At 46.4% G+C, this 23,391-nt stretch overlaps 2 protein-coding genes across 11 annotated transcripts in view; one reads left to right on the forward strand and one right to left on the reverse strand.

Moving 5' to 3' along the window:
* Window positions 1-11,766, forward strand: part of NCF2 (neutrophil cytosolic factor 2) — a 26,122-nt gene extending 14,356 nt beyond the window's left edge. The window contains exons 5-15 of the mRNA XM_011364552.2: window positions 1,068-1,175; window positions 2,358-2,417; window positions 3,788-3,831; window positions 5,111-5,252; window positions 5,447-5,515; window positions 6,488-6,563; window positions 8,091-8,116; window positions 8,493-8,644; window positions 8,772-8,883; window positions 9,840-10,017; window positions 11,452-11,766. Coding sequence (XP_011362854.1) covers window positions 1,068-1,175; window positions 2,358-2,417; window positions 3,788-3,831; window positions 5,111-5,252; window positions 5,447-5,515; window positions 6,488-6,563; window positions 8,091-8,116; window positions 8,493-8,644; window positions 8,772-8,883; window positions 9,840-10,017; window positions 11,452-11,564 — 1,080 coding nt within the window. The 3' untranslated portion in view covers window positions 11,565-11,766. The remainder of the gene's footprint in view (window positions 1-1,067; window positions 1,176-2,357; window positions 2,418-3,787; window positions 3,832-5,110; window positions 5,253-5,446; window positions 5,516-6,487; window positions 6,564-8,090; window positions 8,117-8,492; window positions 8,645-8,771; window positions 8,884-9,839; window positions 10,018-11,451) is intronic.
* Window positions 11,767-12,944: 1,178 nt separating this feature from the next.
* Window positions 12,945-23,391, reverse strand: part of SMG7 (SMG7, nonsense mediated mRNA decay factor) — a 74,971-nt gene continuing 64,524 nt past the window's right edge. For 5 of the 10 annotated variants that reach the window (XM_011364554.2, XM_023533250.1, XM_011364553.2 and 2 more), the window contains 9 exons: window positions 22,525-22,672; window positions 21,691-22,061; window positions 20,693-21,064; window positions 19,791-19,940; window positions 17,730-17,810; window positions 17,094-17,253; window positions 16,236-16,406; window positions 15,976-16,118; window positions 12,945-15,355 (listed from right to left, as the gene is read on the reverse strand). In XM_011364554.2, coding sequence (XP_011362856.1) covers window positions 15,242-15,355; window positions 15,976-16,118; window positions 16,236-16,406; window positions 17,094-17,253; window positions 17,730-17,810; window positions 19,791-19,940; window positions 20,693-21,064; window positions 21,691-22,061; window positions 22,525-22,672 — 1,710 coding nt within the window. In that variant the 3' untranslated portion in view covers window positions 12,945-15,241. The remainder of the gene's footprint in view (window positions 15,356-15,975; window positions 16,119-16,235; window positions 16,407-17,093; window positions 17,254-17,729; window positions 17,811-19,790; window positions 19,941-20,692; window positions 21,065-21,690; window positions 22,062-22,524; window positions 22,673-23,391) is intronic. The other 5 variants (XM_011364557.2, XM_011364555.2, XM_023533249.1 and 2 more) reach the window with 2 other exon arrangements.

The following is a 23,391-nucleotide window of genomic DNA, read 5'->3' on the forward strand; positions in this document are numbered from 1 at the left end:
GCCTCTAGTTTCATGGTGTGGCCTGTGCTTTTCTAGGTGTTATATAATATTGCTCTCATGCACGCCAAGAAGGAGGAATGGAAAAAGGCGGAAGAACATTTAGCGTTGGCTATGAGCATGAAGTCTGAGCCGAGACATTCCAAGATTGACAAAGCCATGGAATGCGTTTGGGTAAGCATATCGGTGATACAGGGCGGTGGAGGATGTATTCAGATTTTCATTTGTTTCAGTGGACGTGTGAATTAAGAAATCATTAAAGTGGTGCTTTTACCTTCTCTGAACTCTAGGTAACACTGGTCTGGGGGTCTAGTTCCACGCAGCATCTTAAATCTGGAGGTGCTGCTGTAAGCTGCAGCCTAGAGCATGGGAGAGCAGAGCCTGGCCTCATCACTCCCCAAACCCCCCAAGTGGGGCTCTGCGGCAGCACATGAGGGGCAGGAGGCTGGGGACTGGAGCCAAGCACAGGAGGACGGAGGCTGTTCCCGCTTGCTCACCACTGAGTCCTTGCTCACTGTTGAGTCTATCGTTGTGACGGCTCTCACAAAAATGCATCGATTATGTGAACGAATGATGAAAATTATCCATAGTTAGAGCACATTTGAGATGAAGTTAGTTTTAAATCAGATTTTTAAAACACCAGGAACAAAGGAGCACAAGTCAGCCTTGACATAGCTACCAACGTCAGCGGACACGGGTCCCAGGAGAGCATTGTGTGGGCCTTGGTGGGGTCCTGGACCACCCTTGGGTTGCGGTGCCTCCTATGCCGTGACAGCCCCACCCGAGCCACACAGAGCAGGAGGGGCCAGCTCCCCTGGGAAAAGAGGATGCTAGGCAAATAACACCAACAGATGTCCACACAGCCTGTCAGTGTAAGATGATATTGAAACCAGCTGTTCCCACCTTAGACACCCTGAAATAATGGCAAGTTCAGTCCTGACACACATTCATAAAAAGTGCTTTTGTGAGGTTATCTCAAGGGATCCTTGCATCCGTTCAGTGAGGGAGGCAGGACAAGCCTCGAAGCCCCATTTAACAGGTAAGGGAATACTGTGCTCTCTGTGTTATAGAAACAGAAACTGTATGAGCCAGTGGTGATCCCCGTGGGCAGGCTGTTTCGACCAAATGAGAGGCAAGTGGCCCAGCTGGTCAAGAAGGACTACCTGGGCAAGGCTACGGTAGGTGGGCTCCCTCATCTTCCCCAGAGTCCTATGGCGGGGAAGGAACCCTTGGGAAAAGGGCACCCCACCTTGTCGTTCTGCCTTGGGTTGGCGGCGAGAGTGTGGAGGTCTCGACGAAAGATGGGCAGATGCTTCCAGTGTATTTTCTCCAGGTTCCTCATTCCTCCCTTCCTGCTTGGGCGAGGGCCACAGGCTTGCTCACAGGATGCTGAGTCCTGGGGGCTGAGCCAGTGGAAAGAAAACGCAGCTATGAGGTGCTCACTAAATGTGGAGAGAACGTGTTAGGCAAACAGACCAGCGCAGCGTCCTCTTGGCTTAATGCCCCTGGTAGCCCCACCTCCACAGCCCTGTGGCTAGCCTCCTTAAACTGGACTCCTTCTGAATTCGGGTCCTAAATCCTTTCAGAAATGATCCCAAGTGAGCCGACAGGCCCCTTCCAAAACTGCACTTGACTTCGACACATTCATAGGCTTAAGTTGCCCACAGACGGGTCGGTGGGTTCTGGCACAGCGGAGAGCCTGGGTTAGTGGGAACATCCCAATCGATGTCCATCAGCGGGTAAATGGATAAACAAAACGTGATATAGCCGTACCATGGGGAAAAGGAATTCAGTACCAGTGCGAGTTATAACATGGACAAACCTTGAAAACATTATGCACGCTGTGTGAAGGAAGCCAGACACAAAAGCCAGAGTCCCATTTATGTGAAGTATCTAGAACAGGTAAATGCACAGGAATTGAAAGCAAATTGGCGGAGGAGGGGGGAATGTGGAGTAACTGTGTGACGGGTGTGGCGTTTCTTTGGGGGTTGGTGACAATGTCCAGAGGTCGTGGCTGAGCAGCATTATGAATGTGCCGAAGGCCACTGCGTTGTTCACTTTTAAACGCTTAATGTTGTATTATGCGAATTTCACCCCAATAAAATAATTCGGAAAAGAAAAAAGGACAGAGAGCGAGCCTGCTGGGGTAGTGCGGGTGGGGCGGGTTCTAGCTTCTTCAGTTGCTGGGACGTCTAAGCCAGAGGCTCAGCTGTCCAGTCCTTAGCCACTGTTCCCTTCTGGAACCAGGCACCAGTGACAATGCATCCGGAGTGGGAGAAAGGAGGGAACCCTAGGAAAACCACAGAAGGATGGGGGACCAGTGCTGGCAGAGCCCTCACACCCCCCTTCCTCGATTTCAGGTGGTGGCATCTGTGGTGGATCAAGACAGTTTCTCGGGCTTCGCTCCTCTGCAGCCACAGGTGAGGCGGCCCTTCCTTCTCGTGGATCTCAGTCTTCAGAACTCTCCATGAAACATCCACCAGAGGAGAATATTTCTGCTGAGCCGCCTCATTTTAAGGGCTCCTAACGCTGACCGCTCAGCGCCCAAGGGTGTCTGCCTGCCTCTCCTGGTCATAGGCTCCACGACAGGTGGAGGAATCAGGCAGTTTTAGGCTAAACCTCAAGTCCGCAGCAATCAACCCACCTGCTTCCCCCAGAATTCCAGTCTTCAGTTCTCTAAGTCCCAAGAGATCTCTCCCGAAGCCTCGACTATTCTCTCAGAAAAACGAAACACAAGCTATCGAAGACCTTTGAACAATACCTCTTCTCGACTCAGGGGCCAGTAGGGGACTCCTGTGGGGACCAGGGCCTGGTGCTGTGAGCACTCCTGACTGCATCCACCTGCCAGTGTGCAGGGGATCTCTCGGGAACACAGGCACGGTGCCCACAGAGAACCCTTTTTCCACTCGAGCTGGGCTCAGAGACAGGGTTCCAGGTGGGCTGGATGACGGAGCTCCCTTGTGAAGGGGAGAGGGCAAGACAGGCTAAGGCGATTTGGACTCTGTTACAAGAGAACGGATATGGGCCAGGGCACTGGTGGCCCTAGCAGGGGGCGGGGTCTCTGAGTGTGGCGTCTACACTCCAGTCGGCACCCGCCTGGTCAGTCCTGGGAGCAGCGCTGACATTCTGCCCAGGCTCGGAATGGTGACCACTGGCCCAGAGTGTGGCCGACGCTGGGGCTCTGGAGGATGAGATGCACAGAGGAGGCCAGAGGGAGGCTCCAGCGTCTGTGACCCCTTTCTCACACGACATGGGAGAAAGCCCTGTAGAGTCCCCTGGGCTTCAGAGCAGCCGGAGGACTCCGGGAGTGGGAAGAAGCCCAGCCACCTGGACTCCATTGCAGTCGGTGCAGATCGGGGAAAGGTCTTGCCTGGTCAGTGACTCTTGAGTTGATTTTTAAATAGCCCCATGCGACATAGCAGACATCTATTACGGAACAGAGCTTTTGAAAACTGTCCTAAGAAAGGGACAGAGCTCAAGGTCAAAAGCATCCTCGTGGCGCCATGTTGCTCTGTGACAGCTACGCTTCTCCAGAAACCAGGTCTGGCTGCAGACGAATTGCTGCGCTGGTGAAGCTTGTGCCCGGGGAGCGGGTGGGAGGTGTCACATTCCAGCGTTCAGTTCGGGCACGCTGTGCCCTCTCTCTAGAACCTGTTCTGATGGCCCTGGAAGTGACTTCTTTGATTCTCTGGTCTGGAAGGAGGCTCGAATTACCTCTAACAGTCTCTTCTCTCTCCCCCTCCTTTCTTTACTGTCCTGTCCTCCTTCATTTCTCTTGAATGTCTGATAGGCAGCTGAGACTCCACCCAGGCCCAAAACTCCAGAGATCTTCAGGTAAGATAGATATAGATCAATATGCACAATGTCCAAACCTGAACCGATGCCCATAGAGGGAAATAGAGAAGATGAGGCTGGGGCGAGAGTCCAAAGCTCGTGGAATTTAGCCTAGTTCATTGGCTTCTTCCGTTTCAAGGTTAGAATGGAGGGACATAGTGGAGATGGAGTCCCATCTCTGGTGGGACTGACCATGGGGGCTTGGCTACAGCTACATGGTTCCTTGTGTCCCCGTGGCAACAAGCACAGCCACCATAGGGTGAGGGGTTGTTGCTGGACTGCGGCAGTGTCCCAAGGAGCAAGCTGCCTCCCCTGAGGGGGCGGGAAAGCCCCCAGGCTGGGAAGGGCCTGCTGTCTGCAGTCATGGAGCAGAGTGGGAAGCCAGGATGGCCCGGCCTTTCCTGCGTGTTTGCTCTCCAATCCCTATCGGCACATAGTTTCTAAAGAAGAGGAAGGACTCGAGAAAAAGAACTCATCCTTCTGTAAGATAAGCAGAGAATGACGGAACTTACAGCTTTCTTAAGCATTGTGTCTAAGTAAGGAAGTAAGCCTAGCTCCCCCACCCAATAAAGGTTGTTTTTTTTTTTTTAAAAAAAAAGTGAAAAAAGTACCAAAGCAAAGGAGTGAGTGAGCATTGGATTAGCTCATTCCTAAACTCTGTCTGCTGGAGGAGTCTGTATCCCCAAGCGCAACGTAGGTCTTGAGGAACCGGTCAGGGGGAAATGGCATCACGTAAGTCAGAGCAGGCAGCCTGGGGACGTCAGTACAGGTCGCCCTCCTCCTGGAAGCTCATCCTCCCAGCGCGCCCCTCCCGTCCGCGCGCCTGCCGGGCCCCACACGGGCTCTCACGATTTCTCCTCCCTCCTCCCCAACTTGCCTTCCCCACCCAGGGGCCCGTCCCCCGCCGCACAGACCCACCCGGCCCAGATGGGGGCGCTGACCGAGCGTACCCACGAGCCTTCCCCCTCAGGCGGGAAGGGAGGCAAGGCCCGCAAGGCCGCCCCGTCCAGTGCTGTGGCGTTTCTTTTATTCCTGTCCCACTGCGTATGCGGCGTGAAGCACCTGCGCGCGCTGTTTCCCACGTCGTCCTTCAGGCAGCCCGAGGAGGCCAGGCCCCCTGCTCAGGGTCCCACCGGCAATTAAACGTGGAGTCGGAGGGTGTCTGGAGCGCGTCTCCCGGCTCCAAGTCCATCGCTCCTGTCCCATAGCGCGCGTGTGGGGGGTGGGGGGGTGCAGACCCAGTCGACGACGGATGGGACCTCATGTTTAACCCCTGCAGGGCCCTGGAAGGGGAGGCTCACCGCGTGCTGTTCGGGTTTGTGCCTGAGACACCAGAGGAGCTCCAGGTCATGCCAGGGAACATCGTCTTTGTCTTGAAGAAGGGCACTGATAACTGGGCCACGGTCATGTTCAACGGGCAGGTATTCAGGGGACTAGCGGATGCTTTTCAGGCACAAGATCCTGGCAGCGAGTGGCAGAGCTTTCTGAGGGGCAGTATCTGCTAGCTTCTTGCGTCTGTGCCCCACCCCATCACGTCTCTGAGCTGGTCTGCGGTGTGGGCACTGACCAGAGCCATCTTTATGTCCCCTCTCTGATCTGTAACCTTGCACTGCAGAAGGGGCTCGTGCCATGCAACTACCTTGAACCCGTGGAGCTACGGATCCATCCTCAGCAGCAGCCCCAGGTACTGTGAGGCCAAGGCCTGACCCACCCCCCCCACCCCTCAACCACCCAGGAACCTCTCCATGCAAAAAGGTGCTGTCACAATCGCTGAAGACTCACTAGTCCTGAGCCTGCCTCGAGCTGGCACCAGCCGCCTGGAGCTGAACCTGGGGATGAGGGAAAAAACCAAGAAGTGCTGAGCAAAAGGTTTCTGCTAGGCCTCTTGGGATCACCCAGCTCTGTGACGCCTCCTAGTCAAAGGTGACCTGAGACCCAAAGCCTAGAACATAGGAAGGTTAGGTCTTTTCACAAATGTCCTCTTCACCTGGAAGAGTGGCCAGTGTGTTGGCTGGAGAAATGCCATTAAAAAAGGAGACCTGCTTAGTAGCACTGAGTGAGGAGGGCAGCTGCTGCTGCTGAAGCTGCTGCCACACCCTCTGTCACCCCGCGCAGGCCTGGTGACTGGGCTTTGTTGGATCTGAGCAGCCGTGTAGATGGCTGATGGCCGTGGAACATGTCTCTCTTGAGTCTGTGCAACCAGTTGTCCTCTGTGAGTCTGGCCCTCCCTTGTCAGTCACTACATTCAGATGACTTAAAAGTTTTAAGTGCCACACGAAGAGGTGGAATTTTTCCTTTGAAGGAACACGATGTGTGTGGACTGAAAGGGTGAGCTAAGCCGAGAGCTCAGGACGTTCCAGCCTCCAGATTTCCGAGGCAGCTAGGAGGGGCGACTTGACAGCGGGGCCCTTTTAGGTGGCGTTAGGATTCTTATTTCTACTGCGGTTGGTCTTCACCGGGCCAACCCGCCTCCCCGTTTAACCTGCACTTTCCTTAGTCTCCCCTGAAGGTCACCACCTCTCTAACGTGTAGGAGGTCGTTTGTCTATGGCTCCGTTCCACGGTGGTCTGCAGCGTCTCCTCCTTCCCCAACTCCTGCTCTTGTCAAGAACTTTGTCTGAATGAAGGTTCTTACTATCTCCTCCTGTCACCTCCAGGAGGAGTCCTCCCTGGAGTCTGATGTCCCAGCTCCTCCCAGTTCCAGTGCTCCTGGAAGACCCCAGTTGTCACCAGGTTAGTGTCCCTGGAGCAACATCTTAGGGATCTCTCCCGGCCTTCCAGGAAACTCTGGATTCCTCTCCTCTCAGCTTGTGACCTCGCAACCCCAGGGCCCCCTCTCCTGCACCACCCACCTACTCAGAACACAGGAAATAGATGTCCCTCTCCCTACCTGCTCCAGAACGCTCATGGGGTAAATGTAGCTACTTTCTGGGGGACAGAGAGTGTCCTAACTCAAGTCAAACCCCTCAGTCATTAATGCTGAATCCTTGCCCCAAGAGGAACGGTTGAAGTAATTGCACATGTCCCTCAGAGGGGGTGATGTGGCTCTTCAAAGGTCTGAGGAGACTCTCCTGTGTGTGCAGAGGGAAATCGTGGGCTTTTTGTCACTGAGGCAGCTTAAGCAGATTCTGAATGAGTGTCTGGTAGAGATGCAACGAGCAGGTGGACTGTCCAGATTCTGGATCAATGATCATCACACCCACCAGATCATTAGAATTACTTGGGATGATCCCTACACCAATTTTTACTTTGAATAATGTCAAACCCACAGAAAAGTTGAAAGTACGCCAGAATACCTTTTACCTAATTGTTAACATTTTGCACCATGTATTCGCCCTGCTCCTTTCTCTCTCTATAATTTTTTTTTCAAGTGTTTGGGCCACTTGAGTTACGGAGTCACAGCACTTCACCCTACACTTCAGCGCACATTCCCTAAGAACAAGGACATTCTTCTGCATAACCCCATGCGATTGCTCTACCCAGACATTTAACACTAAGGTCATGTTACAGAATGTAGATTCCATATCCAGATCTGTTCTCTGTTACCCCCCAAACCTCCTTGATAACTTGTTTGTGTTTTTCAATGTCTAGGAGCCCATCAAGGATCACATATTAACCTAGAAGATTTTAAGAATATAAATTCCTAGGCCTTAGATTCTGATTTTTTAGGGATGGAATTGGGCTTAGGAATTTGTATTTCTAGAAAAAACTTCCCAAGTAATGCTAATGATCAAACTGGGTTTGAGATCAGTGTCCTTTTTGGTCATGAACCCCCTAGAGTGACTATCTTTATGCATACTTATCTCATAGAAATTATATGCCATATTAATATATTATGCACATTAGAAAACATACACAAAAATAAAGAACAAGGTAAACATAACTGGTTCCAACATTTCTTCTCGTGGCCCCTGGGTCATCTCGCATTCCTTGTTTTTCTTTGCATTCCTTATTTTTCTTTGCTTTGGAGTCCTCTGATTTAACTGACCTGCGAGACGGGTTGGTGAGGAGGTGATGGTCCTTTGATACTCATACACTCCCTAGAAGCAGAGACTGTGTTCCTTTGTGCATTCATGGCTTTGCTCTGCACATTTCCCCGGAGTGAGGTTCCTCCCACATTTACTAAGGTTAATAATCACCCCTGAGATGATGAACGGGTATGCACTTGGGTGCTCTGAGAAGTTTCGTTCTGTGTATGGCAGGGGCTGGCCAAAAATGTTCATTCATCTTCTCTTTTTACTCTTTGCCTTCTCCATTTAGGTCAGAAAGAAAAAGAAGAGCCCAAGGTAACATTTTTGCCTTGTACTATTCCAAGTGGTAGAGGATGAAGAGCTTGGGCCATCCACCATGGATTACAGAAATCGTCCCAAAGACAGGGCAGACCAGTTGCCACCATACACACAGTCTGTGGGCTAGGAAGCCCCTCGACAGCTCCCCCCGACCCCCGCCTCCATACACACAGTTCCAACTGGCCCATAGCTGATGGGCCAGATCTCGCTCAGTGGGAATTCCTATCCAAGCAAGACGTGGGCTAGAGGACCCCCGAAGGCCCGTCACGTTGCTGGCCTCTCCCTGTGCCCTCAGTAGGCTGTGGTGGTCCAGGAGGTTGCTAAGAGGAAGCCCCAGACACTCATGAGTCCCCTTTGCTTCCTCTCCCCTCAGGAAGTCAAGCTCAGTGTCCCCATGCCCTACACACTCAAGGTGCACTACAAGTACACAGTGGTCATGGAGACGCAGCCCGGACTGCCCTACAGCCAGGTCCGGGACATGGTGTCCAAGAAACTGGAGCTCCTGCCACAACACACTAAGCTGAGGTGAGCTCCATGCAAGTAGCAGTTAGGGTTCCAGCTGGGGAGCTGGCACTCGCCCGGAGGACGGAAGAGGGTGGTGGTTTGGCACTGGTGTTCTCTGACTTGGTTCTTTCTCATCATCTCTCCCCAGCTACCGGCCTCGGGACAGCAATGAGCTGCTGCCCCTTTCGGAAGAAAGCATGAAGGCTGCCTGGGGCCAGGTGAAAAACTACTGCCTGACTCTGTGGTGTGAGAACACAGTGGTAAGTGCCCTGAGCCCAGGGCTACGGCCATGTCCCCTGGGGCCCCTTCCTCAACAGTTCAGTACTCGTCAGGCATTCATTTTTCTTCTAACTTCAAGTTTGGTGAGGAAACTGAGGTTCAGAGGTTCCACTGCTGGTAAACAGTGGAACTGGGACATGAACCTTAGGTCTTTGGCCTCCACGGGGCCATGTCCACCTTGCTGTTCTGTCTTTGAATGAAGAGAATCTGCCCAGGTTGGAGTGGGCAGCGCCAGGAAACGAGAACTTTTAACACAGAACAGCATGCAGCCTCCCAGGGTTTCTCGTGTTGATTTCTTGAATCCTATGATTCACATCTCTAAAAACTGCATCCTTCTTCAACATTTGTGGGTCAAAAATGACCATATGGTGACTAAAATATACAGTTACATATACAAGAAAAGTAAAACTTCCTTTTTGCGGCCTGTGCGGTGGTTCGCACTTTAACAAGTACCAGAATCACCTAGAGAACTTGTCGAGAAGGATTGCCGGGCCCTGCCCACAGGGCTTCTGTTTTAATAGGTTTGGAACAGAGCTGAAAATGTGCATTTCTAATAAGGTCCCGAGCATTGTGGGTGCTGGAGAAAGGGTGTTGGACTCCCAGGTTTGCCTTTGCTCTTGTCACTTACTTGTGATTCAACCTGTTTCTTCATCAGAAGTAACAGTAGTACCTATTCTGCCCTTTTCAGGATTACTGTAAAGTTTCAGTAAGATTTTAAGGCTGTATTCGATCCTGCAGACCTTTTGTTTCATTTATCCAACCATCCAGTATTCATAAAGGACATTAGGTCTCTGCTGGGCACTGATCACAAACTGGCCTTTATGAGTTTATGTCCCAGGTGCTGCACTGACATCCTCAGACCGATTCCTTTAGTGATGATGTTTGCCGTCCAGTGGCCAGGAAGTTCAGGAAACTAATAGGCCCTTTACTATTCCAGGGTGACCAAGGCTTTCCAGATGAACCCAAGGAAAGTGAAAACCCTGATGCTAACGGCCAGACGACAGAACCTCAGCTGAAAGAAGGGAGCAAAGTGGTAGCACTCTTCAGTTATGAGGCGACCCAACCGGAAGACCTGGAGTTTCTGGAAGGGGACGTAATCCAGGTTCTATCACTGGGTCAGTGCTACTCTTGGATCACAGAAACTAATTTATATGTTAGCGGAAATAAATTCAAGGGCAGAGGGAAGAAAACCACCAACCTACAAAACAAATTTTAGCCTGTGGTTTTAATCTCCTTTCCAGCTTTCAGCCAGAGGGATCAAAACAGAGAGCTCAGCCTATCTGTTGCTCTAATGGGCAGAGAAGATAACATTTCAGTACATTCACATGTAAAGATGGCTAAGTTTCAGAAGCCACGGATTCTCATTCGCAGAGCAAGCGGATTGGAAGTTGGCTGGAATCATTTTGCCTTTGCACCGAGCCATAATACTTGCTTCTGCAAACCACTATTCTTTGGATACATGTACTTTTTGAAGATGTGGGTAGAGTGGGTAAATTGTCTTAAAAGTAGCTATTCAGAATTGCCCTGTGTCTCCGGTGACCTTCCTGATTCTTCCTGATTAGGAATCAAACATTAAAAATAGAAACAGACAGCGGAGAGTTCTTAGTGCTTCTTAAACTACAGTACGCCGAGGCAGCCTTTGGAGTTTGTTAAACAAAATTCCTTGGCCCAGCTTCCAGGGATGTCAAGTCTGGGACGGGACCCACAAATTCGTATTTCTAACAGGCTCCCGGTTATTCTGGTCTACTCACTACACTGAGAAGCGCTGTTCTAACTCATGGTTTGACTTAGCCTTACTCCTCTATCTGGAAACAAACAAGTCCCACCAACAGCTTTGTTCACACAGCTGAAATGCTGTGCGTTGCTAATGCAAAGGAGTAAAAAACCATTATCGATGACAACAGAAAATCCTAAGAAATGAGGGGGACAAGAATCATGCCTAAGCTGTCTGATATTTATTGGCAGAACGAACTGAAACAAGCTATTAATCCCTCTGGCTTTTTCCTTATTACAATGGTGATATTATCTACAATCGAGTTATCAGGAAGTCTGAGTGTGCATATATCCTAGCACAGTGCCTGTACTTTACTTGAGGCTCAAAATGGGAGCTATTAAAATACTTGTTTTACAAACATGGACTGAACCCATCACTAGCTCCAATCCTCAATTCTTTGATCTTCTTCTAGTGAACATTCATTAGCAATGTTTAACCAATGACATCTTAGTCAAACCAAAGGTTCCCACGAAGCTCAAATCACTCTTCTGTTAAAAAATCCTACCTAAAAATTCATTGTTCAATTTCTTTCATCTTCTTTTTGAAAAACCTAATTCATTCTGCATTTTATTCCTTCGTTATCATGTCTAAGGCAGACACTAATAATAAGGCAGCGAGTCCTATGTCCACTCTTACCTGAACTCACTTTCCAGTACTGACTTTTCTGGTGGCACAATCGGGGTGGAGACTGACGAGACCCGCGTGGAACACCCAGAGATGAGGTGACTTTCCCATACTGGTTTTAGAAATCAATGTCTACTTTTTCTTTTATCAGTGAATGAAGAATGGCTGGAAGGGGAGTGCAAAGGGAAGGTTGGCATTTTCCCCAAGGCTTTTGTTGAAGAACATGCAACTACAGACCTGGACAGCACTCCTAGAGGAGTCTAGGGTTTCACAACCTGTGAAGGTGAAGACGAAAAGGACCATCTCATTCGTAAGGTTTAGGACAACTCTGTAGTACATCGTGCTGAGACCATTATGGTTTGCAAGTGTTAACTACTTTGCTGTTAAAATTTAACCTATTAGACAATAATGTAGGAGTTTAGGATTATGATTACCTGGGGGTGAAGTGCGGGGAGTGGTGGGAAGGGTCTGGAAGGGCATGAGGGGGTCTTCTAGGGTGCTGATAATGTTTCTTACTCTGAGTGCTGGCTACCCAGATGTGTTCATTTTGTGGAAATTCAGAGTTGTACAGTTATTGTTGGTGCACTTCTCTGTATGTGATAAAAATAAAAAACCGATACTATCAGACTCCTGTGGCCTGAAGTAACTTTACAGGTAATTCAAAAGGCAAATACACAAAATTAACTTTTCTGTTTAAGTCTTATTGCTTAAACAGAACCTAGACTGAATTAGGTTCCATGGAATACAGCTTTCAATTCCACAGAGAATTAAAATACTAGAATCACATCCTTTCATTGCTTCTCAGAGAGGAACATTTGTTGAGTTCAATACTGAATATACGCCATTAACACGGAAGTGATGGAAAAAGCTGTGTACAGGAAGCCAGTTGGTTAGTGGTATCCTATCAGTTAACATTTTATGATATGTATAATACTAATATCTGTGACAGAATGCTGTGGTTTTATCTTGGCTATCATTTAGCCAAATGTCCTGTTTTTCAGTGTTAGCCTGGGTGAAAGATTCCACAGACACTAGGTGTTAGGGCCTGGCCTTAACTCCCCTCCCCGCACTTGTATAGTGTATGTGGCTTTGTTAAGTTTTTCAAGCGTGTAGGTACTTGTGAAAAGCGGAGTCAGGAAATGAAGTGCAGACCGGGTCACACCGAGGTGAGAAGGCTGCTGGTCAGTGTGAACAGACTGGTGTGCTGTGGCACTGGCCCCCGGCGCTGTGGAAGGCCCAGCAGGCTGCCACTGGACATTTGGACACGACTCAAAGACATGCCACCCCAGAGCTAAGAACGATACTTTGATTAGTTGCTGCTAATCAAACTTAGTGAATTTTATAGGCCAAAAGGATAAACTATCTCTGAATAGTCTTATTAACAGAGACAACAGGGATAAAAATGGTAGATGTTAACTCCTTTGCATAAGCCATTCTTTATTAAATAAAATGATTTTGATAGTTTCTTTCTACCCATCCCTTCCCATAATAATGCATACTAACAGCAAAAATAACCCTGAAGTGTATGTGAATTCCGACTATCTTTGCCTTCTTCCTTCTAGATGACGTCTGAAAAGTTTAAATTCTTGCTTTTTAAGTTGGATTTTCCTTTAGGGTAGAAAAGAAACCATCTATACACAGATCTGGTTGGAGAGAACATGGTTTAATTAAAGGCAAAGCTGATTTCAGCAGCTGCAGGTCTTGCACAGACAGACCAAAACAAAACAAAAAACCCAAACGAAACAGAAACAAAACAAAAAGAAAGTTTACTACACAAAACCAGTTTCTGATGAAGATTCTCCTCTCTCTCATTACTCCACATTGAAGATGCTAAGGCGAGGAACTCTGCCCCACGAGTCAGAAAACATTCCAAACACCGAATTCTCATGCAGAAATGGGGCTGTAGATGGGACGCGGGTGCTACGGGGCGTGAGATGGTGAACCTGGTTAGCTGGTCTCGGGTGCAAGAGTCAGTGACAGTTCAAACACTGGAATGTCGCAGCTGCCTGAATGCAGAGCTCAAACACGCAAAAGGGGGTAAAGGTAGCAGGAAGGTGACTTGGAAGGGAGGGACTGGGGAAAGGTGGACACAGGGAAGGGGCTGGAGAGAAGCACAAAGGGTTTCATATTGCCACTGGGTGGGGGGGCGTCACGCGTTCAGACCTTCCAAAAACCAAAACCAAAACCAAAACCAAAACAAAAAACCCCAAATATCATGTCGAACTAAGAGAGCTGTAACGTAATCATACGGGACTCCGACCACTCTCCGAAGAGCAGTGAGCATTAATCTCACCCCTTTTCATTGCTGTGGTTGCCCAGACGCCAGTGACAACCCAGTGACAACTGGGGCTCTCGGACGTGCTTTGCTCTGCAGCTGTTTCTCAGCTCTGAAGTCCCACACTAACTCCACACACTCAGACACACCACCCCTCCCCCTGTGGGAGGGCAGCTGGGCACGCGCACGCACACACTCGCCGTACACACAAAGGAGAGACCGCCCAGAAAATAAACCTAACCACTAGCACAGCAATTGGACATTTAGATTGTTTCCATAATTTCCCCTTAAAATATTACTTTTCCAGGAAATGACTAACAGAAATGCTGTCCTTCTGTTTCTACACAAGAAAATGTTCAGTCCTCTTTCCTTCTAATAAATATCAAATAAAAGTTTATTTTCCTTTTCTTCCGCCTTTTCCAGAATGGACTTCGTTGTTTTCCTCTGTGCGTGACGCACACACGTGTCCATGTGGCCTTGGATTTCTCTCTGAAAGTGGAGGCTGGAAGACCGCAGCTGGCGGGGCCGGGCCCCTCTGCGGGCTCCGGAGACGCGCTGCTTGCTTCCTCTTCAGGCTGTCTTTTGGGCCCCAACTGCTGGACCCCATGCTGTTGCTCCTTGGCGAGATGTACACATTAGGAATAAAAACAATTACTAGCACACAGCATAGAAGAGGAGCGGGTTGGCGGGAAGGATGGGAGGATGGGGGTGGTAAGCAGGACAGGGGCACAAAAACCAACCAAACGAAAATAACCACACTGAAAGCTTCTACCTATTAAAACGTCAGGCCATGAGTAGACCAGCCTGCCTTCTGAGACTGCTTGCTCTGCTAGCGCAAAATGTACAGGAATCAAAAACGTTAATTAAAATCCTACAGCAGTCGTCTGCTAGTCCAGCCCAGCACCACCACCAACTCTGCATCCTCGACTGGGGCTCGAGCACCTACAGAGAGAAGGGCATTTCCTGCTGGAGTCTCCAGGCCAGAGGAGGGCCTACCAGAACCTTCTGAGTGAAAGCTGAGGCCTGTACTCTCCTTCACGGAACACTGCCACTGGCTGAAGAGGTCCGTTTCCCCATCCTGTCACCACTGACCTCTCACGGGTGCAGTGAACGGGCCCTTCCTTGCTACACACTGACTAGAAGCAGCACATCTGTGTATGGAAGAATTCAGTGTGATTTTTTTACTACTGAGAGTAATAACAATAATAAAAGATGTTTAGGAATAATTTCAACTACATTCTCAGTCAGCAAAGCAATCATTAATGGATTCCTATTTTATTCCCCAAAGAGGAAAAAAGGACTGAGAAGTTCCCGTTGGCTTCTCCCATCTGCCTTCCCTTCTCAGCTTTCACTTCCCACGCGGCTGGGGACATGCACGATGGAGAAGGTGAGAGGCGGTGATATCAGGTAACTGAGTGAGACAAACAGCAGTTCCTCTCTCCCTCCGGAAGGCCCCGGGGGGACGGAGAGTTCCTGATGGTTTTTCTTTTTGTTGCACTGCGGACATTTCGTGCACACTCAGCGGGCTGGTGGAACACTTACACCCTCTTGACAGCAAGAAACAGAAAAGAGGGCTGCCACCTGCAGGGGACTGTGTGGGCCAGTCCTGCAAACCCAACATGCCATGGTTTATGGAGCCTTCATTCCCAGGGTTGCCACTCTGGCCTCAGTGTGGAGGGTTCATGGTGCCTTGTCCCCGCTGCTGTTTCTGCTTCTGCTGCATTAACAGCTGCTCCAGAGCGGAAGGTCCAGGATGCATCATGGAGCTGGACCAGATAGACTGAAAAACAGCCCAGAGCTTGTCAGCAGAGGTCAAATGTCTGGTTGTCTGAAAGGACTTGTTTTTCAATCCCAGCCAAATATAAAGGCATATATGTCCCAAGATCCCCACCCCCTAAAAAAATTAAGCTATTAGAAAAAGTCATTGTAAGGCTGTCTTCAAAACTAGTTAGTTAGGTTATTTTAAACCCGAAAAGGTAAAAGTATGTTTTATATGGGGTCTTTTTATTAAAACTTAGCTCCATGTGGGACCACAGAGTATTTACTGTATAGGTTTTAGGCAAACATAACATTTAAAAAAATTAGATGCCCTTCTTTCACTTGTTCGGAAAAGGCTTATTAAACCATTCCAAGATGAATCAGAATTTTACTAACCTTAGAATGCAACTAAGACCTTGTGTTTCTGGACCCCTGAAGACACTGTTTTATCACTAGTGAGTTCACAAGTTAAAAAAAACAATCCCATTCAAGAATCTTGTAAGGCAGGCCACGTTTCTAGAACTTTGCTAGATATGTGCTATGAATCAATCAATTCTAAGGGCCTTAGGAATAAACCTAGCTATTTATGTAAACAGAAGCAGAGCCATTATTTTGTGATTCTTGTTCCTGAAATCTACTCACCTTTAGGCTTTCCATGAGGACAGCAGAGGAATCCTCCATGGAGGGGCCATGGCTTGTCCAGGTGCCACTTGGAGTAGTCTGATGCCAACTGCTCTCAGAGGATGGTGTTGCCGAGAGATAATCAATGCCAAACCCACCCATGGCTAAAGGATGAAAAGAGATAAGAATTCAACATGCTCTATGACTGCCAAATACCAAAAGCCAGGGAAAAGTAGAGAAAGTTATTTCATTTCTGCTAAGCAACAAAGCCTGGATCTCACCTGGCTTATCCGTTTTCCACCGATCTACACCTCTTCTATCCCTGTTATCTGGAGTCCCAATGGGTCCAAAATTGGAGAATGGAACAGAATTATGGTTGTGTGCTGGAGGGGAGCTTGGCAGGCTGCTTGGGTTAGAGGAATGAGGAGACTGGCTGGCTGGTGTTGAATGGTCTATTAAATCATGACAAAAAAGGACACTCAATAGATGTTTCATAAACATACCAAGAACTAAAGTTTCCTATAGATCTGATCACTTAAATTCTACTAAAAATAACCACAGGGCTTTGGAGGAAAGACAAAATAAGGGCCCAAAAAGATTCTGCCAGGTGTACGAATCTGTTTCATTACTCAAAGGTGAGGCATCTTTTTTCCCTTAGAACGAAAGAGAACAGTAGACAATTTTGTTGAGAGCACTGCACTAATGTGGCACGCCTGTTTCAGGTAAGTATCTATGAGTCTTCTCCATCAGAAACAGAACTGCCTAATCTTAAGAATTACTATTAAATCAGAGTCCATTTATAAAACAGGGATAAAAAGTATCTTTTAAAAGTGCAACTTTTCTTGCAAAGAATGAATACCTACAGATAAAACGAAAAAAATAGCTGAAAACCTTAAGATAGAACCCGTATTTTTCTCCCTTATAACTCTGCTGGTTACCGAGGCTATGAAAAAGTTTTTCTAGTAGCATTTGTTATGCAGACCAGCTCATCAGGGTTTTTTCCTAACTATTTTCTTTCAGAAGATACTTTAAAAAGACAAAACAACCTAATATATTTATAATTACAAAATCCTACTAACTCTTAATCAATTTGAGTGTACAGGAAATGTAAGGTCTGTGATTTAAAGACTAGTCAATACCTGAACTGGCGGGAAGTGATGGGGACCACGGAGTCCCTTCAAAAAGGGAGTACAGCGATGTTTCCTGGGGAGCCATGGAAGGATTAAGCTCTGCCTTGGAGTTGTTTGTCAGGTTTTTCCCATACACCTCGTTGAACACACTGTTATTTGGGTATCTTTCCTGAAAGAAAATGACAACTAAGTTATAGACTCACTCTAAGAAAAGCGATTTAAGAAAATGCACGTTCATGTTCACGGATGCTTGATACACCTTAAGCCTTTCTTAGCAAGACAAACATTTGAAGGCTTTATTTCTGTTTCTTTCAGTTTTCCTGTTAAATTCATATTCTCTTGGTTTTCTCTCACCCTTTATTTTGCTCTGTGTAAACCAACCAGGTTAAAAGTATAAATAATTTATTTGGCTGACAGAGTCCTAAGGATTTCAATATTAATGACAAGTTAAAGGGTTCAAACTTATCGCATACAAGTGTCTAGCGCACCTCAATGAGAGGGAGAGGAAATAAAATCAAATATCCAGAAGACACCGGTATAAGAAAGAGAAAGGAAAGAAAAAAATAGATGCACTGAAACAGAACAGGAAAGAACACACCAGCCTACGATGAAAGCACAAAGCAGGATTCTTTACTGTTTACGCACCTGATTGAGAGAGAATCCGGTGAGGGACAAGAAAGAGGACGAATGTGACATGAGCTCGGAGGGCTTCTCCAATAAGGATTTCTTTATCATCCCGAAAAAAAAAAAGTAGTCAAATTATGCCATTTTCTTAATATTAATCTTAGGATACTATACAACCAAAGTAAAGACTACAATTCAAGCATACTTGTACTCACCCAAGGTGCACAATATGAGGCTTAGAAGATGTGAATTCAAATCTGTTAATACCATGACACCAGCTAAGTGCCAGGTGTCACAGGTGACTTAGACCCCTCCTCCTTGATCAGTACCTCTAATCTAGCACAGAGATCCTGGCAGGGACCAGACACCCTGGCAAATGGCAGTTCTGAGTGTTTACTAGGCAACAGTAAAAGCCTTGCCAATAGTTGCATTTAAAATACTCTCAAAACAAGATGCTGAACTGATCTGGCTCTGTTTTCTCTCCAAGTTTTTAAAACATTGACATTAATGAGTAAAAAAAAGAAGTCTTTCAAATCATTTGGTAACTGGTTTTGTGAACATGGTTCCTGGGCAGCTCTATTTGTGTTTTGTATTAAAATCGCTGCCAATGTCAGTCAAGCTTATGTTTAATGGCACTAAGAAAGTTATTAGGAAAACAAAAGCTGAATCTCTGAAGTTCGCTGTCATTGAATACTTGATCAACAAAGCATTTATTAAACACTAACTACGTGCAAGGCACTTTCGCACATTATTATATCGTTAACAATGTTAAATGTAGGAAGGGTTATAGTCAAGGTTTTATTTTTTAAAACATGAAATAAAAAAACAAAAAATGCCACAAAGCCCCTCCCCAATTGCTCCATCAGCTGCACTTCCTATGGAAGAGGCAAGCACAGTGGGAACTAAGGGATTAGGAAAAAGGTAGACAGAAACACCTGAGACCGCCCCGCCCCCGCCCCCCAGCCCCAGCTACCCCAGCAGAAAGGCAGCAAGGAAGGCAGATGTGCAGAGGTAGTTAACTGGCTGTGCTGTCCTTGCCCCTAGGTGCTGGCAGGGTACCACTACTATGTCAATTTTTAGGGGATCTTTCATTTCTGCTAACTTAGAGGGGAAAGTAAGTACTCTCTAAGGCAACTTACTCAGGCAAGTTCCTAAGAGAACTTCAATTGCCAGGCATAGCAGCTTCTGTCATGAGTGCCATTAAGTGTCTATTTCTCTTAACACTAAAATCAATGCATTTTAATCTTATGTTTTCTTGTCTCATATTTATGGGAAAGAAACAGCAAGAAAGTAAAACTTAGAACTGTTTTACATTACGATGGAGTGAAGGGAGGAGGAAAAACACCTCACAGCATATATTTTTCTTATACTCCCTCCTCTTAATAAAATATGCTGTAAACACAATGTGCATATGGCATGCCACCCTGTGAAATGCAGACTAGGTTCTAGAAGATTATCTTTGAAAGATACCACTAATCAATTCTTAGATTTTATCTTTTGTCATCCTAGTTATTTATCTCTGTAGTCGCTCATTTATGGCACTCCAACAATGCTTATAAATAGAATCCTCTTCATTTTTACTTGTTCTGTTTATATTTCTGGCTCTAAACTTAGCTCAGGGCTGTTAGTTAATCAAACAGAAAAGAGTTACACACGGCTCAATAACATCAGTAAAATATCTAGAACATTTCATTTAATAATTTGAGTACAGGAGGAAAAAAATCTCACTGTTCTTAAACAAGATTAAATGGCATTTGAAATTCCTGGGTCCAGACGGAAGTGCCACCTGAAAAGTTAAGTTAATTTGCCAGCATCACATCTTGTGTGTGACCAGCCCTGCAGGCTTTCTGGATAATGCATATAACAATGCTGTGACTCTAAGATCTGCGAAACTGGGAAGTCAGAAATATTATGCCATGTTCTACTACCACTGGAAGGTTAGTTTGGGCCATTGGGAAATAACTTTTACAATTCTGTTAAGAAGGAAACCCCCGCCCCCAGGAAAGAAATCACCTATTCCAAGTACTACAAAATCTCAGGAAAGCAGCTGGGGTTAGAGCAAGAATTATGTCAAATACATACAAAGAGGCTTCTTCCAGGAAGAGAGGCGAGAGGGCCCAGCAGAGCTGGGTAAAGATCAGGAGGGTTAGAAAAAATCAGCTCTTCCTCTTCCTCCAAGGCAGCCAGACTCTTTAACAGGTCCGGAGGAAGCAGAGGGGAGCCCTTGGGGTCCTAGTGACAGAAAGGATCACAGTGAGATGCAGTAAGAGATGACAAAAGCACAAAGGAGTAGTAGCGCGGTTAGGGGGATGTAGGCAACAGGTCAAGGAGGAAGAAGTAATTAATAGTGAGACAGCTGTGCAAAGAGGGAAAGGCTCTGAAACACAAAAGCAAAGTGACACAAGGACAATGGCAGAGAAAGATCAAGATAATACAAAGCAAAAATACTGAAAACAGCAGAATATAAAAGGTTAATGTGGCTAGTAAGTAAAACAATGCAATGAAGCAAGTGATTAGCGTATCCTGTGCTAACAGAGAAATAGCTCTTTTTAAAAGTTACAAACATGGACCCGTTTCTCCTCCTGAACAAAAAGGGCAGGGAAGGGGAACTCCACTACCAAAGATAACTGGCTGACTATTCCTCTCAAAAAGCAATTTATTTAAATACGCAGTAAACCTATTTTTAACCTGAGATGATTCAGCCCAACGGAAGGCAGCTTTGTCTCAGAATTCTCTAATACGCAGTGTTAGAGATTTCGGCTCATGATTTCTTGGCCAGACCATCACAGTTCAAAACCAGTAACAGAATTCTTTGGCTCCCCCGAATCAAACGTACTTGTAACCATGAAGAGGAGACCAAGTGCTGTGCCCACTGCTCAGCAGCAGTAATGGATCACAGCGACCCTTACAAGCATCTACTTGAGAAATTCAAAAGACATGCAGCTCCTCTTTCTGAAGTGCCTGGTGATGGGAAAGACACACACCTCAAATGGCATCCTGGGCACAGGATCCTGCTCTGGACGGAAGACTCCTGGTGACCGCTTGCCCCTACGGTCCATATTTGCTTGCTGGGCCATCACAGCTCTGTTATCAGCCATGCTGTAGGAAGAGTCCCAGTAGAATTCTGGAACCTTGACTTCTGAGGGATTATGGTTATATGGCTCCATGGGAAAAGGCTTCATTTTTTTCTCTAGAGGCTGCTGCTGCATTACTGGAGGTTGCAATGACGGCTCAAACACTTTTATGGGGTCTTGGGTCTGAAGGTAGTAGGGCTGTTTCACAGGCATGATTTTCCCTAATGGGCCTTGAACCTGAGGGGGATTCCACAGCTGTTTGGAGGCATCTGCCTGTTGATACTAAAAAAAAAAAAGAGAGAAAGATGCTTGTCATCAGGATGAGGATAAAATATAATGTTACACTCAATACTCAGGAATCCCTGGATGGAGTTGAGAGATTTTACAATCAACGAAACTCTGGCAATGCAGCAGTTTCCTTTACCTTTAGGCTTTTTCTTCACCCAGAGCTCTCTGGGAATAGACTGTGAACACTGAATTCATATGATCTTTCAATTTAGCAGGTTTAATGAATGAATGAATGAATGAATGTGTGTGTGTGTCGTGTGTTGTCTCTCTTCTGCTTCAAGTGCTGTGGGGATGACAATATTTAAGATTGGTGTCATATCTTTAACACCTCATCAAGATTATGATTCTATTTCCTTTCTACAGTTTATGTTCAAGTAGGAGAAATTTACAGAAAATTCTTTTCAAAGAATGGTAGTTAAGATCTACTATCTTTTACCAAAGTGAAAAGAGAAAACATCTGAACTTTCCTAAACAGGAAAAAGAATATTCTGTATTCCCATCATCATCACTAGTCTAAGCAAGAAGTATCTGGAAGCCTAACTAGTGTTTTTAACCAAACACTGAATAATTTCAGTCCTCCCCTCCCATTTCAGCTGGACAGTCCACACAGTGCAACCTACCTGCTGGAACCCAGAGTGGTGAGGAGGGCTTTTCCCCAGAGCCGGCACGGCTTTCGTGGGGGATTGTTGTTGCTGAGCTAGAGCTTGAACCTGCAACTGGCTTGTAGACTGTGCTGTTGGCTGAGCTGGTAAAGATGTAAGGGGTTGCTGGGAAGGTGGCTGTGGCTGTTGAGGTCCCTGGTTCATTGGCCCTGGTCCAGAGGGCCGTTGCTGGCTGTAAGGAATGTGGGACTGTTTCCCAGCTTGCACCTGGTTTCCTGCTGTAGGCTGAAGGAAGGTTCCTGGGACAGAAACACCAGCTGGGAAGGTGTAACCTGAGCCCATAGAAAATGCCACAGGAGGGGGGATAACATACGCTGGGGGCGGGAACCCTTCAAAACAAAGAAGAACATAGTTTTAGTTCTAAAGAAACTTAGCAAAAGAAAGGCAAAAATAAGCCACTTAGGAGTGGGGCAGGGTAGGGAGGAGAGTCTTCTCATAAATTATAAAAGGTAGGGATCAACCATTAAGTAAGACTGATCAAGTGAAAATCTTTAACTTCATTTTCAAGAATTAAATATAGACTATTGGCTGTTACTTCTACCCACTGAAGTAACTGGAATGTTCTAAAGGTGGTTTCTTATAGTGCCATGGAGTAATGGGAATTCCTTCACGATAACAAACATGCACGTGCAAATAAACTACAGAGAAATGGCTCAAAAATAATTTCGTAAGCATTAGAAAAAAGAAAACTCTCTCTACCTTTTAACATTATGGTAATGTCACTCTAATAGAGTATAAATTACTCAGAAACTCCTAAACAGACATTATTAAGTAGAAGAAATTACTATTTACCTGGCCGGCTGGGAAGAGGAGGGAAAGCTCCAGGGTGATGAATGGGAATGAACTGGGAGTTGTTACTTGCTTGACTTGGGGTCTGAGTTACAGGTGTTTTCCTGGCTTCAGAGACTGGAGTCTTTCTTAGTTCTGTCTGGGATTTTACCTATAACCAACAGAAGCAAAACTATAATACTCTGAAACTCGGATGTGTCAGAAAGAAGCACCTACTCTAAGAAAGTATTTAAAACACAATTATGTCCAAAATATGCTGAAGATATTTAAATTCACCTAAATTAAAAAGAGGAAAATGAAAACAAATGATTTAATTGCCCATAAAAATTATATAGGCTTAGTTTTACCAGTGTAATTATTTTGCTTTCACAAAATCAAGCAAATATTAAATACGGAAAGGACCCAAGAGTTCGTTTGTTTTACAAATGAGACACCAGATGCCGGCAGGCTGAAACACTTGCCTATGATCTTAAGCCGCCTGTCATGGGCCCCAGGGCCCTTTATACTCTAATTCATTAAATAACTGATATAAATTATGAATTAATAATGACCATTAACCCACAGGTGAGATATCTTGGTCCACAGAGTTTAATTTCATCTGGGCAGCCTTAAAATTACCAGTCGGGCATCCACCCTCCACCCTGCACCCTACCACCCTTCAGAATTTGTAAAGATTCTTTCGGCAGTAAGGAACAGGCTCTGAGATCCTACACATGGAGCCAGAGAGAAGTGGATGCCACACGCACTGTTCAAGATGAGTAAAATGATGAAAAATAGGTACCTTTTAGAGAAAACTTAGGATGGGGGACAGAGGACGGTGATATATTGACTACTGTCAGGTTCGCTTTAATCATCTATAGGCAGATTTAA

Source organism: Pteropus vampyrus, unplaced genomic scaffold, assembly GCF_000151845.1.
Source record: "Pteropus vampyrus isolate Shadow unplaced genomic scaffold, Pvam_2.0 Scaffold98, whole genome shotgun sequence".
Classification (NCBI taxonomy): domain Eukaryota; kingdom Metazoa; phylum Chordata; class Mammalia; order Chiroptera; family Pteropodidae; genus Pteropus; species Pteropus vampyrus.